The 18,083-nt window shown below is 42.5% G+C and overlaps 1 protein-coding gene across 5 annotated transcripts in view; it reads right to left on the bottom strand.

Annotated features, from left to right (window-relative positions):
* LOC109867612 (membrane-associated guanylate kinase, WW and PDZ domain-containing protein 2) overlaps positions 1-18,083 on the bottom strand; it is a 297,617-nt gene that overhangs the window by 106,412 nt on the left and 173,122 nt on the right. For all 5 annotated transcript variants that reach the window (XM_031801801.1, XM_031801802.1, XM_031801800.1 and 2 more), the window contains exons 10-11: positions 3,103-3,620; positions 2,733-2,901 (exon numbers count right to left, since the gene is read on the bottom strand). In XM_031801801.1, the coding sequence (XP_031657661.1) occupies positions 2,733-2,901; positions 3,103-3,620 (687 nt within the window). The remainder of the gene's footprint in view (positions 1-2,732; positions 2,902-3,102; positions 3,621-18,083) is intronic.

Here is an 18,083-nt window from a genome sequence, read left to right as displayed (position 1 = left end):
TGACTAGAACCAAAAAATTTGATCATATTACTCCAGTGCTAGCCTCTCTACCCTGGCTTCCTGTCAAAGCAAGGGCTGATTTCAAGGTTTTACTGCTAACCTACATGGGCTTGCTCCTACCTATCTCTCTGATTTGGTCCTGCGTACGGCAGGATATATATATATATATATACCTACACATACGCTATGGTCACAAGACGCAGGCCTCCTAATTGTCCCTAGAATTTCTAAGCAAACAGCTGGAGGCAGGTCTTTCTCCTATAGAGCTCCATTTTTATGGAACGGTCTGCCTACCCATGTCAGAGACGCAAACTCGGTCTCAACCTTTAAGTCTTTACTGAAGACTCATCTCTTCAGTGGGTGATTGAGTGTAGTCTGGCCCAGGAGTGGGAAGGTGAACGGAAAGGCTCTGGAGCAACGAACCGCCCTTGCTGTCTCTGCCTGGCCGGTTCCCCTCTTTCCACTGGGATTCTCTGCCTCTAACCCTATTACAGGGGCTGAGTCACTGGCTTACTGGGGCTCTCTCATGCCGTCCCTGGAAGGGGTGCGTCACCTGAGTGGGTTGATTCACTGATGTGGTCATCCTGTCTGGGTTGGAGCCCCCCCTTGGGTTGTGCCATGGCGGAGATCTTTGTGGGCTATACTCAGCCTTGTCTCAGGATGGTAAGTTGGTGGTTGAAGATATCCCTCTAGTGGTGTGGGGGCTGTGCTTTGGCAAAGTGGGTGGGGTTATATCCTTCCTCTTTGGCCCTGTCTGGGGGTATCATCGGATGGGGCCACAGTGTCTCCTGACCCCTCCTGTCTCTGCCTTCAGTATTTATGCTGCAGTAGTTTATATGTCGGGGAGCTAGGGTCAGTTTGTTATATCTGGAGTTCTTCTCCTGTCCTATTCGGTGTCCTGTGTGAATCTAAGTATGCGTTCTCTAATTCTCTCCTTCTCTCTTTCTTTCTTTCTCTCGGAGGACCTGAGCCCTAGGACCATGCCCCAGGACTACCTGACATGATGACTCCTTGCTGTCCCCAGTCCACCTGGCCGTGCTGCTGCTCCAGTTTCAACTGTTCTGCCTTATTATTATTCGACCATGCTGGTCATTTATGAACATTTGAACATCTTGGCCATGGTCTGTTATAATCTCCACCCGGCACAGCCAGAAGAGGACTGGCCACCCCACATATGCTCTCTCTAATTCTCTCTTTCTCTCTCTCGGATGACCTGAGCCCTAGGACCATGCCCCAGGACTACCTGACATGATGACTCCTTGCTGTCCCCAGTCCACCTGGCCGTGCTGCTGCTCCAGTTTCAACTGTTCTGCCTTATTATTATTCGACCATGCTGGTCATTTATGAACAGTTATAATCTCCCCCCGGCACAGCCAGAAGAGGACTGGCCACCCCACATAGCCTGGTTCCTCTCTAGGTTTCTTCCTAGGTTTTGGCCTTTCTAGGGAGTTTTTCCTAGCCACCGTGCTTCTACACCTGCGTTGCTTGCAGTTTGGGGTTTTAGGCTGGGTTTCTGTACAGCACTGAGATATCAGCTGATGTACGAAGGACTATATAAATACATTTGATTTGATTTGATTATCTAGAAAAAGCAGCGGAGATGCGCATTAGGTTTCCAAGAAGAGGGTATTCGTCACAATGTGTGGATGAAGCTTTTAATTTGGCATTGGAAAAAAACCGAGATGAGCTGTTACAAAAAAGACCCGCTAAAGCTAAAGAACACTCCGTAATGTTCACAACTACGTATACTTTGAACTCGCGAAAAGTGGGAGGTGTGGTTAAGAAACACTGGCATATTTTATTATCGGACCCAGCTTTGTCGGCTGAATATAAAAATCCACCACTTATTGTGTAAGGGAGGGGTCGCAATTTATGCGATAAATTGGTTCATGGCAACTGCCAGCCACAAAAGAAAATCAGCCAGGCCCTTTTACGCTCTCTACCAAATGGTAGCTATACATGCAGAGGATGTGCACAGTGCAACAATATGATGAAGTGTGAATATTTCTGCCACCCACACACAGGAAAACATTTCCAAATAAATTACATTATTAGGTGTTCCACCACCCATGTTATTTACATGATTAAATGTCCATGTGGGCTCTGCTATGTCGGTAAAACCTCTCGTTCTCTCAAACAGAGAATTAGTGAACATACAAGTTAAATCAGGAGAAACGACAGGGATTATCCAGTCGCAATACATTTCAATGACCTGAAGCATAACATTTCTACCTTTTAGATTTTGTGGCATAGAGAAAGTTAAGATATCAGACAGGGGAGGTGATATCAATAATACTCATAGTAAAAGAGAATGTTTTAGTATTTTCACCCTCCAAACATGACTTCCTAAAGGACTTAATGATGAAATGCCTATGTATGTTATGTTGTGAATTTGAACATGAATTATGTGCCTATTTAAGATTACTCTGTTTTTCGTACGATGTACCCAAACTTGCTATGTCCTCATTGTGGTTTTACGCCTTATTTATACACTTTTGTAATATTTATGAAATGCATATTGTTAAATTTGGTAGCACTTATTTGTTTTTCCTTTGCCTCCAACCCCATTCAATGTGTGAACCCTGGAATGAGTAGGTGTGTCCAATTTTTTTGACTGGTACTGTATGTATACATATATGTCCCCTCCACTTCGAAAACCAAAGTTGCACCCCTGGTGAAAAGGGTAATATAGACAGTCAGAGAAAGGCTATTCAAGAGACAAAGAGACTTACCTGCCCCTCCTCTCTGTATGAGTAGCGTGGCCTCGGCTCCTACAGAACACTCTTTGAGCAGCTCCACCACACGTCCATGTCCTGCCCCCACAACACTCTGCTGGTTCACCTCCAGGATTAGGTCTCCTTCACTCAGACCCACTCCGCCCTGTACACCCGGCTCCAACACCTGTACAACACAGAACATAGTCAGGTATGAGGATGGAAAAGTAGGAGTGATGACAGACAGGCAGACTGATGAAAGGACAGATGGGCGGACAGAGAGATCAATAGAATACACAAGGCTACATTTACAACATACTGAGAGTAACGAGAGTAACACCCCACAAAAGTAACACCACACGAGAGTAGCACGAGAGCAACACCCCACCTGTTTGACACACTGCCCAGTGGAGCTGTCGGCGATGGTGAATCCGAACCCCTCTGCCCCCTTCACAATGGTTACGGTCAGCAGCTCTGCCCCCTGGATCACGCCCCCGGCAATCCCTGTCGCCCCCGACGATGCCATGGAGATGTTGTCGTCGTGCGGTGTCATGGCCTGTGCAGACCGGACGGTGGTGGGAGGTAGTGAGGACCCATCAAGGTGGGGTGCCCCGGGCTGTGTTAGAGCCTGGGGAGGGAGCTGGGAGCTCAGGGAGAGATACTCCAGGTAAGGGTCATAGCTACTGCGCCCATTCACCACCAGGGGTCGGTGTTCCATGCCCATGGGGGTCAGGGAGGTGCTGGTGGACGCCCCAATAGAGTCCTCAGGGTCAAATGGTAGGAGGTATCCCCGGCAGAGGACCAGGGTGACGCTCTGGCCGATGGGCACGGACTGGAAGAGTTTGACCACGTCGGCGTGCGTTGTGCCCAGGCAACAGATGTCATTGATGTAGACTATGACGTCACCTGAAAGGGGAGGAAGCAGAGATCTTGTTCAGTAGTCATCAAACGGAAGAAGAGGGTCTGAATCAGGGAGGACATGTCAAATAAGAATTTAATTTTAATATTTTATTGCTAAATATTTTAAACATTTTCTATTGCGTTCCTTAAACAACAAGGCCGGGGAGATTGGACAGAGAGGATGTCATAGGAAAATAGCCTAGGCTCTATCAATAGATATATAATATACTTGATTCAGGCTACATTATTGCATGCTAAATGTCTCTGATCAGTGATAGATGAGCAAACAAATAAATTAGCTAAATTAGCTACCCCTTCCACTTGTCGAGCCAGCGATCAATTAACCAAATATGTGACCCACCATCTCCTTCCAAAATTTGAAATGGTGTTTTTTACATTGGATAAAAGTACAGACTCAGAGCTTAAAAATTGTAGTTGGAGGGAACATGGGGAAGTAAAGCTGCTTTAAAAGTTCATACATTCATAATCCCATTTAGGATAAAAGGGTATTCAAACATTTTGCTGTGATTTTCACAATTGATTTATTACACATTTCTGGAAAACATACATTTAGAAAAGGAATACTTTCACCAAATTGCCAAAATGGATTCTCTGAACATTATCTCACTAAACATTCAGATTGAACAGCTACAGTGCTGCTTTTTGCTTATGCCCATTTAGCATTGTAGACCCACTCATATCTTAAAGAATTCACATGGGAACATGTGCTAAAGCATGAGGAAGTGCTTAACAAAATAAAGTGTTATATATTATATATATAATATATATATATATATTTATATATTTCAACAAGAAAATACTTTATTAACTTATATTGCTAAAGGTAGTAGCCTTAGGAAAAACTTAACACACAAACACGTAAAGGTAAAAACACTAACTAGACCTAGGCCTATTTCATAATGTCCTTTGAGTATCATTGGTTCAGGTCATGTTATGATATGAACAAAGGAATCTATCCTGAGAGCATGCTGTATTTCTGTCCTACCATGTAATATCCATGGCTTTTTATTTAAAAAGTCCTGATCTTCTCTAAAATATATGTTTGCCGGGATGTTTCGCATCTCTGGGAGGAAGGACGTCAACATTGCACAGCAACTGAAACCTGGATACATCTGAGTGAAAGCTCCTTGGCCACAACACCACCAGGCTCCAGACAATTGAAGCTGTAAAGAAGGAAAGCAATACAGTAAAACCTTGCATACCAGCAATAACATGAATTGATCCCCAAGTTCAAGCAAAAAGCTCAAAGTACAAAGAAAATACCTGAAGTGTTGCTTGTTCACTCTCAATCATCTCCTTGTACTGTTGGGAGGTTAATGCTGGAAGATCAATTCTAGAAAAATAGGTTAAAACATGAATTAATTATTGTCCTATAGCCTGTTGGCTGCTACAGCTGTGCTAAAATGACCTGTACACACTTAACCTGTTTCCAGCCAACAATGGCAATGCAGACACTACAAGGTAGCTAGCAAGATTTAGGAAATATTTAGCTTCATAATTACTTGCTGGCTAGATGTAAATGTTATTCATCTAGCTAGCCAGATAGTTGGACATGCATGAAAATTACCTCGAAATCTATAACCCAATAATCCATCTGTAAAAGATGGCTTGTTGCCGGACGAAGCAAGCCATAACGTTACCTGTATGCAACCTGTAGCTAGCTATCTATCTAGGTATATAGCTAACAATAACTAGCAATGAAAACAACCTTTTGATACAGTTGAGACAATAACGTTTGCAGATGTAGCTATCTTGGCATTTTAACTGTACACTCTTACCTGTGTATGGATTATGAGGATTCACGGCAGACAATCACTTTCAAAATAATTCTTCCCACTCGGCATCAACCAGTCCAGACGGCTTTAGCCACAGAAGACAGAGCTGTGTCGATACCAGCAGCTGTATTCAGGACAACACTGGTATTCGAAAGCTGTAGCTATACTTTGCATCTAATCCATGACGAAAGTATTGGTAAATCGAATGGATCTTTCAAATATCCGTGGAAGCAGAGAGCACCCACACACACAACCACCCATGCACACAAATGGACACCTCCCTCACAGCAATGCCACAGGTCAAATAGGCCAGATAATCAAGTTGTACTAGTCGTATGTACGGTATACAAATGGTATGCATCGTCAAAATAAATGTTTACTTGCAGGTTCCTTCTAAAATGTTCTACAAACAAAATTCCACTTTGGACATTATGGGGTATTGTGTGTAAACAAATCAGTCAAACAAAATTATAAATAATTCAGGCTGTAATACAACAAAATGTGGAAAAGTAAAGGCGGTGTGAATACTTTCTGAAGACAGTGTTGCAGGGCTGTTAGGGCTGTTGCGGTGACTGTATTACCACCACACCGGCAGTCACGAGTCATGGAAGGCAGTCAAATTCCAAGTGACAGTGACAAAAATATAATCAAATACAACATGAGCTCATGTTGCGCAACATTTCTATAGGCTATGCAATTGCAAGAGAAAACAGAGTGATGGTCTCTATTAAAAAGAGGAGGATCCCATCAACTTTCTATTGAGAAGGCCTACTATATTTATTTCGTAACTTTCCTTATACTTCCTCAGGATTGGTGGGTCCCCTGCGGGACGGTTGCGCTAATGTAGGCTAATGCGATTAACATGAGGTTGAAAGCAACAAGAACATTTCCCAGTACATAGACATACAGTGGGGCAAAAAAGTATTTAGTCAGCCACCAATTGTGCAAGTTCCCCCACTTAAAAAGATGAGAGAGGCCTGTAATTTTCATCATAGGTACACTTCAACTATGACAGACAAAATGAGAAAAAAAATCCAGAAAATCACATTGTAGGATTTTTCATGAATTTATTTGCAAATTATGGTGGAAAATATGTATTTGGTCAATAACAAAAGTTTTTCTCAATACTTTGTTATATACCCTTTGTTGGCAATGACAGAGGTCAAACATTTTCTCTAAGTTTTGGCCCATTCCTCCATGCAGATCTCCTCTAGAGCAGTGATATTTTGGGGCTGTTGCTGGGCAACACAGACTTTCAACTCCCTCCAAATATTTTCTATGGGGTTGAGATCTGGAGACTGTCTTAGGCCACTCCAGGACCTCCAGGACCTTGAAATGCTTCTTACGAAGCCACTCCTTCGTTGACCGACCGGGCGGCGACCCAGCCACGTTTCATCTTCAATGCCCTTGCTGATGGAAGGAGGTTTTCACTCAAAATCTCACGATACATGGCCCAATTCATTCTTTCCTTTACACGGATCAGTCGTCCTGGTCCCTTTGCAGGAAAACAGCCCCATGATGTTTCCACCCTCATGCTTCACCCCCAGGTATGGTGTTCTTTGGATGTAACTCAGCATTATTTGTCCTCCAAACACGACGAGTTGAGTTTTTACCAAAAAGTTATATTTTGGGTTCATCTGATCATATGACATGCTCCCAATCTTCTTCTGGATCATCCAAATGCAGTGTGTTCCTGATGGTAGGCTTTGTTACTTTGGTCCCAGCTCTCTGCAGGTCATTCACTAGGTCCCCCCGTGTGGTTCTAGGATTTTTGCTCACCGTTCTTGTGATCATTTTGACCCCACGGGGTGAGATCTTGCGTGGAGCCCCAGATCGAGGGAGATTATCAGTGGTCTTGTATGTCTTCAATTTCCTAATAATTGCTACCACAGTTGATTTCTTCAAACCAAGCTGCTTACCTATTGCAGATTCAGTCTTCCCAACCTGGTGCAGGTCTACAATTTTGTTTCTGGTGTCCTTTGACAGCTCTTTAGTCTTGGCCATAGTGGAGTTTGGAGTGTGACTGTTTGAGGCTGTGGACAGGTGTTTTTATACCTATAACAAGTTCAAACAGGTGCCATTAATACAGTGGAGTGGAGGACAGAGGAGCCTCTTAAAGAAGAAGTTACAGGTCTGTGAGAGCCAGAAATCTTGTTTGTTTGTAGGTGACCAAATACTTATTTTCCACCATAATTTGCAAATAAATTCATAAAAAATCCTACAATGTGATTTTCTGTATTTTTTTTCTCATTTTGTCTGTCATAGTTGAAGTGTACCTATGATGAAAATTTACAGGCCTCTCTCATCTTTTTAAGTGGGAGAACTTTCACAAATGGTGGCAAACTAAATACTTTTTTGCCCCACTGTATCTGATATTGGCAGAAAGCTTAAATTATTGTTAATCTAACTGTCCAATTTAGAGTAGCTATTAGAGTGAAGGAATACCATACCATTGTTTGAGGAGAGGGTACAGTTTTTAAATCGGACACTGTGGTGGGATTAACAAGAAATGTATCTTTAAAATGTTGTGAAATACTTCTATATTTGAGGAATTTTAATTATGGGATTTCTGTTGTTTTGAATTTGGCGCCCTGCACTTTCACTGGCTGTTGTCATATCGATCCCATGAAGCGGGATCTCAGCCCTAAGAGTAAACAAATTAGGCACATTTGGGCAGTCTTGATAGAAATTTTGAATATAAATGCAATGGTTCATTGGATCGGTCTAACACTTTGCACATACATTGTTGCCATCTTAGAGGCCCTAATTTAAATGGCACTTGGGCTGGAATAATATATATTTGCCTTTTCGTTTGCATTTAAAAGATGATAATACAAAAAACATTTTTTTTCTTCTTTGTATTATATTTTACCAGATGTAATGTGTTATATTATCCTACATTCCTTTCACATTTCCACATACTTCACAGTGTTTCCATTCAAATGGTACCAATAACTGGTTCCAAGAAAATTGTGCACTCTCCTCAAAAAATATCATGCTATTCTTTCATTGTATTAGCTACTGTAAATTGGACAGTGCAGTTAGATTAACAAGAAGTTAAGCTTTTTGCCAATATCAGATATGTCTATGTCCTGGGACATTTTCTTGTTACTTACAACCTCTTACAACCAATGCTAATCACATTAGCCTACATTAGTTCAACCGTCAAGTGGAAGGGACATCGATCCTGAAGAAGTTTTCAAAACATTTACAACAGGAGTATAGCCTATCTGGCTTGCATGTATTTGTATTTATTATGGATCCCTTTTCCTGGTGTCCAGCAAAATTACACACAATGTGTGTGAATGTGTATGCATGTGTCTGTGCCTATGTTTCTGTTGCTTCATAGCCCCCGCTGTTCCATAAGGTGTATTTGTATCTGTTTTTTAAATCTAAATGTACTGCTTGCATCAGTTACTTGATGTGGAATAGAGTTCCATGTAGTCATGGCTCTCTGTAGTACTGTGTGCCTCTCTTAGTCTGTTCTGGACCAGGGGACAGTGAAGAGACCTCTTGTGGCATGTCTTGTGGGGTATGCTTGGGAGTCCGAGCTGTGCGCCAGTAGTTCAAACAGACAGCTCTGTGCATTCATCATGTCAATAGCTCACATAAATACAAGTGGTGATAAAGTCAATCTCTGCTCCACTTTGAGCCAAGAGAGATTGACATGCATATTATTCATTTTAGCTCTCTGTGTACACCCTAGGGCCAGCCATGCTGCCCTGTTCTGAGCTATTTGCAATTTTCCTAAGTCCCTTTTTGTGGTACCTGATCACAAGACTGGACAGTTGTCCAGGTGCGACAAAAATAGGGCCCAGATAAATAATGTAGGACATGCCTTATTTATAGTGCTGTTGAGAAGGTAGTTTAGCGCTTTATCATGGACAGACTTCTCCCCATTTTAGCAACTGCTGTATCAATAGGTTTTGACCATGAAAGTTTACAATCCAGGGTTAGTCCAAGCAGTTTAGTCATCTCAACTAGCTCAATTTCCACATGATTTATTACAGGATTCCGTTGAGGTTTAGGGTTTTAGTGAATGTTTTGTCCCAAATACAATGCATTTAGTTTTAGAAATATTTAGGACTAACTTATTCCTTGCCATCCACTCTGAAACTAACTGCAGCTCTTTGTTAAGTGTTACAGTCATTTCAGTCGCTGGGGTAGCTGACATGTATAGTGTTGAGTCATCCGCATACATAGACACAAACTGGCTTTACTCAAAGCCAGTGGAATATCGTTAGTAAAGATTGAAAAAATTAAGGGGCCTAGACAGCTGCCCTGGGGAATTTCTGATACCTCCTGGATTATGTTGGAGAGGCTTACCTGTCTAACAGAACACAGAGGGTGTTCTTCAATGTAACTCTTTATCCACAATACAGCAGGGGGTGTAAAGCCATAACACATGTTTTTCCAGCAGCACACTATGGTTGATAACGTCAGAAGCTGCACTGAAAGTATAAGAAAACAGCCCCACAATAATTGTATCATCAATTTCTCTCAGCCAATCATCAGTCATTTGTGTAAGTGCTGTGCTTGTTGAATGTCCTTCCCTATAAGAAAGGTGAAAGTTTGTTGTCAATTTGTTTATGTTAAAATCGCATTCTATCTGGTCCAACACAATTTTTTTCAAACGTTTACTGAGGGTTGGAAACAGGCTGATTGGTCGGCTATTATGGTCTCCCAAGTGCCACAGTGCTAGAGACGTCACTACAGACCCGGGTTTTTCCCCGGGCTGTAATAATAACCGGCCTTGATCGGGAGTCCCATAGGGCGGCGCACAATTGGCCCAGCATCGTCCGGGTTAGTGGAGAGTTTGGCTGGGTTAAATAGAGGTAAAAAATATATATACACTGCTCAAAGGGAACTAAAATAACACATCCTAGATCTGAATGAATTAAATATTCTTATTAAATACTTTTTTCTTTACATAGTTGAATGTGCTGACAACAAAATCACACAAAAATGATCAATGGAAATCAAATTTATCAACCCATGGAGGTCTGGATTTGGAGTCACACTCAAAATTAAAGTGGAAAACCACACTACAGGCTGATCCAACTTTGATGTAATGTCCTTAAAACAAGTCAAAATGAGGCTCAGTAGTGTGTGTGGCCTCCACGTGCCTGTTTGACCTCCCTACAACTCCTGGGCATGCTCCTGATGAGGTGGTGGATGGTCTCCTGAGGGATCTCCTCCCAGACCTGGACTAAAGCATCCGCCAACTCCTGGACAGTCTGTGGTGCAACGTGGCGTTGGTGGATGGAGCGAGACATGATGTCCCAGATGTGCTCAATTGGATTCGTGCGGGCCAGTCCATAGCATCAATGCCTTCCTCTTGCAGGAACTGCTGACACACTCCAGCCACATGAGGTCTAGCATTGTCTTGCATTAGGAGGAACCCAGGGCCAACCGCACCAGCATATGGTCTCACAAGGGGTCTGAGGATCTCATCTCGGTACCTAATGGCAGTCAGGCTACCTCTGGCGAGCACATGGAGGGCTGTGCGGCTCCCCAAAGAAATGCCACCCCACACCATGACTGACCCACCGCCAAACCAGTCATGCTGGAGGATGTTGCAGGCAGCAGAACGTTCTCCACGGCGTCTCCAGACTCTGTCACGTGCTCAGTGTGAACCTGCTTTCATCTGTGAAGAGCACAGGGCGCCAGTGGCGAATTTGCCAATCTTGGTGTTCTCTGGCAAATGCCAAACGTCCTGCACGGTGTTGGGCTGTAAGCACAACCCCCACCAGTGGACGTCGGTTCCTCATACCACCCTCATGGAGTCTGTTTCTGGCCGTTTGAGCAGACACATGCACATTTGTGGCCTGCTGGAGGTCATTTTGCAGGGCTCTGGCAGTGCTCTTCCTTGCACAAAGGCGGAGGTAGCGGTCCTGCTGCTGGGTTGTTGCCCTCCTACGGCCTCCTCCACGTCTCCTGATGTACTGGCCTGTCTCCTGGTAGCGCCTCCATGCCCTGGACACTACGCTGACAGACACAGCAAACCTTCTTGCCACAGCTCGCATTGATGTGCCATCCTGGATGAGCTGCACTACCTGAGCCACTTGTGTGGGTTGTAGACTCCGTCTCATGCTACCACTAGAGTGAAAGAACCGCCAGCATTCAAAATGATCAAAACATCAGCCAGGAAGCATAGGAACTGAGTGGTCTGTGGTCCCCACCTGCAGAACCACTCCTTTATTGGGGGTGTCTTGCTAATTGCCTATAATTTCCACCTGTTGTCTATTCCATTTGCACAACAGCATGTGAAATTTATTGTCAATCAGTGTTGCTTCCTAATTGGACAGTTTGATTTCACAGAAGTGTGATTGAGTTACATTGTGTTGTTTAAGTGTTCCCTTTATTTTTTTGAGCAGTGTATATATATTTTAGCCAGTAAAGGTGGCTTTACTATTCTTAGGTAGCAGAATGACTTTTGCTTCACACCAAGCCTGGGGGCACACACTTTATAGTAGGCTTAAATTGAATATATGGCAAATTGGAGTGGCAATATCGTCCGCTATTATCCTCAGTAATTTTCCATCCAAGTTGTCAGACCTCGATGGTTTGTCATTGTTGATAGACAAGTACTTCAAACCCACCACACTCACTTTGCGGAATTAAAAATTACAATGCTTGTATTTCATAATTTGGTCAGATATAATTTGATGTATAATGTCAGCCTTTGTTGCTGGCATGTCAAGTTTTCTAATCTTGCCAATGAAAAAAATCATGAAAGTAGTTATCAGTGGGTTTTGTGATGAATGAGCTATCTGATTCAATGAATGTTGGAGGTGAGTTTGCCTTTTTATTTTATTTATTTTATATATATATTTATTTTTACAAATTTTGATTTAAGGTGCTCCAAAGCTTTTTACTATCATTCTTCGTCATTTATCTTTATTTCATACTTTAGTTTCTTAATCTTTTTATTAGGATTAGTCACATGATTTCTCAATTTTCAATACGTTTGCCAATCGATTGTGCAACCAGACTTATTTGCCATTCCTTCTGTTTCATCCCTCTCCACCATACAATTTTTAAATTCCTCATCAATCCAGTAATTTTCTTAATGGGTGCATGCTTATTAGTAACTGGAATAAGCAATTTCATAAATGTGTCAAGTGCAGCATATGTTTGCTCCTTATTATACACTATGGACCAACATATATTCTTTACATCAACAACATAGGAATCACTACAAAACTTATTGTATGACCTCTTATACCTCTTATTGTATGACCTCTTATTAGGCCCATCCTTTGGAACATTGGTTTACCTAGATATGGCTACTATATTGTGATCACTACATCTGATGGATCTGGGTACTGATTTCAAGCAAATTTCTGCAGCATTAGTAAAGTTGTGATCAATGCATGCTGATGAATTCATTCCTGTGCTGTTTGTAACTATCCTGGTTGGTTGACTGATAACCTGAACCAGGTTGCAGGCACTGGTTACAGTTCAAAGCTTTTCTTGAGTGGTCAGCTTGTTGAAAGCCAGTCAATATTGAGTTTATTTGAGTTTATTTTTATTTTTACAGGGACAGTGCACATTAATCAACATTTCAGTAAAACCGGCTAATTTTCAACCGCAGTCCCTGGGCAGGTTATTAAAAACAATTACAATATAGACAATAGCAACATAGAACAAGCAAGACATAGCATACAGACAGAGCAACATAGGACAAGCAAGACGTAGCATACAGACAGAGCAGCATAAAACAAAAAGCAGCAAGACAAAATTCATAAAAGCAACAAAGTGTTTCCACACCTCACAAGCTACAGACAACAGACAACATGGAGTGGCAACACACAGCTAGGGACCATGTTCACAAATCTGATTGACCTTTAGCCATGTCTTCAAGCATTTTGTGAAAGTGTGATATGTGGTGCAGTTATGTGTGTCTGATGGCAGTGTATTCCAGACATGGGAAGCTCTCACAGAGAATGCAGATTTACTAAAGGTGCTTTTCCTTAGGGGAACTATACAGTCACCTCTCATGGCAGACCTTGTGGATCTGCTGCCATATGTCTGGGTTTTCTGTTTAACAAAAATATTGAGTGGAGGGGGAGCCAGGCCATTGAGGATCTTGAATACAAGACATGCGTCGGTGTATTGCACAAGATTTTCCCAACTCAAGAGCTCATGCTTTCTAAGGATGTGACAATGATGATGGCTATTGGGCTTCCTATCAAGCACTTTGAGAGCCTGTTTGTAGACAGACTGAATAGGTTTTAATGTTGTACAGCAAGCTTGGGCCCAACTAGTCAAGCAGTATGTTAAGTGGGGGAGTATCATAGATTTGAAGTACAGTTTTGCTACCTCTGTAGTCAAACAATTCCGTATAAATCGGAAATTAGCTAGGTTGAATTTGGTTATTTGAATTACCTTTTTCACATGCTTTTTAAAGAGAGGTTGGAATCAAGTATGATGCCAAGGTACTTAAAATCGGATACCACCTGGAGCTTCTCCCCTGACACATAGACATCTGGCTCAGTAGCATCTGTTGCCCTCTTTGTGAAGAACATGCAAACCGTTTTTTTCACATTGAGATGCAAACACGAGTCACTGAGCCACTTTGTAACCTGGACCATTACAGTAGTGAGTTCTTGTGCAGCTTGTTGTTTGCTCTTTGAATGCACATATATCACTGTATCATCTGCATACATTTGAACTTCAGACCCAGTACAGACAGAAGGCAGATCATTAATGTACAGGCTGAACAGGAGGGGCCCCAGTATTGACCCTTGGGGCACGCCCACATCATAGCTACGAGTGGGCGACAGCTCATTGCTCACTCTGACACACTGAGTTCTGCCTTCAAGGTATGATTTCATCCATCTCAAGGCATCAGGGGAAAAGTTGAACTTGGACAATTTTGTGATGAGAATCTCATGGTTAACAGTATCACTCAGGAGATATATCTCTCTGTTGATATCTGTTACAGATACAGGTATCCTGTGTGTGGATCCTGTGTGTGTATTGTCTTTCCTTCTGCCCTATACACAGGTGCCGCAAATCAGTCACCAATCAGTCGCTAATCTGAAGACACACCTGCTCCTTTTCCCTTACCCAATCACATCCCCTTTCCCTTGTTTTAAAAGCATCCCAATTAGTTCTCTCTGGAGAGCTCTCTTTTGTTTTTGCAACTACATGTCACTTTGTCTGTTAATCTGTGAGTAATTGCTTTGTTATGGTGTTTGTTTGACGATGGGAAAAGGGGGTACCAAGAAAAGTAGCCCATGAGCATACACTACCCATAGGTAAATATTGTCTAAAGGACATTAGTTAGAAATGGGTGGACCATCCACTGGGTTGTCCATTACTGTGTGTTTAAAAAATAAACCCTGAGTGTTTGGCGGTAAATAAGTTGTACGTTTTCACTGTTATAATTTGCATGAGTTATGTTACGGGTCTCGTTTCCACCCCCCCCCCCTAGACTGCAGGGCCAAAGAGATTCGTAACTATCACATACATTATCAAGCATTCACACATGTTATCAAGCATTCACACATGTTATCCAGATACTGACTGTTAGCTTGATGGTTTATAGCAGCTTCCCATCAGAATGGGCTTTAGGTGAGGCAGATGAACCTGTAGCCAAATTACTTCAACATTACTGAACATGAGATCCTCTAATCTTTACAGGAATGTTTTTCTGAAAATAAACAGCAACAGCTCCACCATTGGCATTACTATGTTTTCTGAAAATGTTATAACATTGTATTGCTACCCCTTTATCAACAGTATTATCTAAGTGAGTTTCAGAGAGTCAGAATATGAATGTCATCTGTTACAAGCAAATTATTTTTCATCAAACCTTTTTGTCTTAAGCTGCATATGTTAACGTGGGCTATTTTGAGCACTTCGTCTGGGATGCTTGCATAGTTTTCATTGTATTACTGGGACGTTTAGCAGAAGTAGATATGCTCATGTTATTTATGTTAGTGCAGGGTGAGCTGCACACAGTGGACTTCCTCCTAGGGTATACCGCCTCAGTGCTAACAGTATATCTGGTTCATAGGCACATAAAATAGCTGTAGGATCAGCAGAGGCATTCAGGGCAGCTAGAGGGACAAATTAGGTTACTTTGTGTCTACCAACGCCCCTGGTGTGCATTTGCTGAAGAATTATGACAACTCTGCATCACAATGGTAGGGATTAGCTGGGCTTGGGTCAATGATAAGTCATTGTCTCAATGCAGCCTTATGCTGTGAAAGGATCCAGGAAACCAAAATGATTTGGGTGGATCCCATCCTCATAAAACATGTTTTGTTTCCAAAAGGTATTGAAATTGTCAACAAAAGTTACACCCATTGAGCTTGCATTAATCACGTAGCCAGTTGTAAAGAAAACCATGCTAGTGTTCAATGCCACGATTCAGAGAGGGCACTTGGCCAGATACGATGTCTAGCAATCAGCTCTTAAATCCAGTTCCAACTGTTTAGAGCTGCCCTTAAATGTCGTTAAAACCCATATGGACTACGTTATAATCGATTTCCATGTCTTGACATAGAACATTTGGGTGCAGCTTAGTAATGTAATTTACTCAAGCTCCGGGATAGGACATTGTTTTTGCACCAGGAACAGTAATATTTCTTAACATGGAGCTGCCCAAAATCAAGCTTCACAGGAATCGGAGAACCCTTTATGGATGGGCGAGAGGCAGGATAACTTGAGCCCGTTGCTCCTGGCACCTGGTGCAGGCCTCTGACAGATGGAGATGCCCCGCTCGATCGAGAGCAGGGACAGATTTCCAAAGTCAACTTCAAAATTGTAGAAGTAGGCACTGTAGCTCCAGTGACCAAAGGTGCATCAGGATCAGGCTCCAGGACTGTGAAACTATTCGTTTGTATCCTCTCTGGGTTTCTCGTTAGGAGTGTAGACTGCTTTGCGGAAAGCCGCTGTCTACGGCTTCCATGGCTCGTGGGATGCGACCAACGTTGTTTGCCTTGCTCCTCTTGCCGTGCTCCTTTGACTCCGCTATCAGATGGGGGAGCTCTGTGCAAAATGGGCCAGTGAGATAACTACAGACGACAAGGCAGAGATGCGTGAACACCGTCCAGCCACAGGCGTAGAAAATGTAAACATTCTACTCTGCGTTTTCCCCAGTTTCTTACATAGGCTGGCGATCAAGGAAGCCACCTCAAGCTTATAACCCTTGCATTGGAACTCTGAGTGATCCGGTTTGTGCTGAAACAAAGCTTAGTAGATACAGCTCCTGCAGCGTTGGAACCGTTAATTTATTTCTCCAGACAAAGAGGGCTCCATTGCAAAACTCATCTGGTAACAACTTCGTTAGCTTGATGGCTAGCAGCTTAGCGTCTCTGTCAAGCAGGCTTCAACCTGAGAATGAACCACGGGAAAAGCTTCCCCGATGACGTATTTTTCCCATACCCCTGTTTCGAGACAGGTGCATGATAATGGGTTAATTCTAAATCAAAATAAATGTCACACACATACTATTTAGTGTTTGTAAAGACAAGATTAAATCAAGAATATTCTGATGGGTGACAATATTAGCCTGCCACTGAATTATATAGTATCACTTGTGAATGATGCCCAGCATAAGGCAAGAAACAATTCCTTTTTTTAGCAACTTTTTCAAATCATACTCTCACCTCGTGTAGCCAAGCCTATAGGCCTATACAATGCATGCGTAAAGTATTCAGATCCCTTAATTTTTACCACATTTTGTTACATTAGCCTTATTAAAAATTTTATTAAATTAAACATGTTTCTCATCAATCTACACACAATACCTCAATGACAGAGCAAAAACAGTTATAGCTTTTTTATTTTAGCAAATCTGTAAAAACAGATACCTTATTTATATAAATATTCAGACCCTTTGCTATGAGGCTCGAAATTGAGCTCAGGTGCATCCTGTTTCCATTGATCATCCTTGAGATGTATCCACAGCTTGATTAGAGTCCATCTGTTGTAAATTCAATTGATTGGACATGGCTTGGAAAGGCATAAACCTGTCTATATAAGGTCCCACAGTTCACAGGGCATGTCAGAGCAAAAACTAAGCCATGAGGTCGAAGGAATTGTCCGTAGAGATCCGAGACAGGTTTGTGTCGAGGCACAGATCTGGGGAAGGGTACCAACACATTTATTTAGCATTGAAGGTCCAAGAACACAGTGGCCCCATCATTCTTTAAATGGAAGAAGTTTGGAACCACCAAGATTCTTCCTAGAGCTGGCCGCCCGGCCAAACTGAGCAATCGGGGGAGAATGGCCTTGGTCTCACTAAAGTCTGAGATTTCCGAGTTTCCAGTCCACAATCAAAAGCTATTGTAGATATAACGTGATTTTATGTCATTTTATCGGTGGCCAATGACCTTGAGCCTTCTTGGATGGGCACTTCTAATGTAACTCTATGGCAGCACCCAAGGGGCTTGAATTTTCGAGCTCTCCCTGTAGATTTTGCGGCGAGGTAGTGTCCTCATGAGTAACAGAACGCTGAGCCAATCACAGCGCAACTAGAGAACATTACCAACCCCTACGCTCCGTATTTTCTGCTGGCTGCCCCACCACCATAGAAAGCACTGAGCGAGGCTGAAACGACAGTATTTTGGAGCTGCTTTACTCAAGAAAGCAAAAAATATGCCCCCGGTGATGCTTCTTTATTAACTCAATGATTTTAATTGATTTGTTACATTGT

Source organism: Oncorhynchus kisutch, linkage group LG22, assembly GCF_002021735.2.
Source record: "Oncorhynchus kisutch isolate 150728-3 linkage group LG22, Okis_V2, whole genome shotgun sequence".
NCBI classification, from domain to species: Eukaryota; Metazoa; Chordata; class Actinopteri; order Salmoniformes; family Salmonidae; genus Oncorhynchus; species Oncorhynchus kisutch.
The sequence above is the reverse complement of the archived record's forward strand: the minus strand, read 5'-3'. Positions and strand labels throughout refer to the sequence as shown.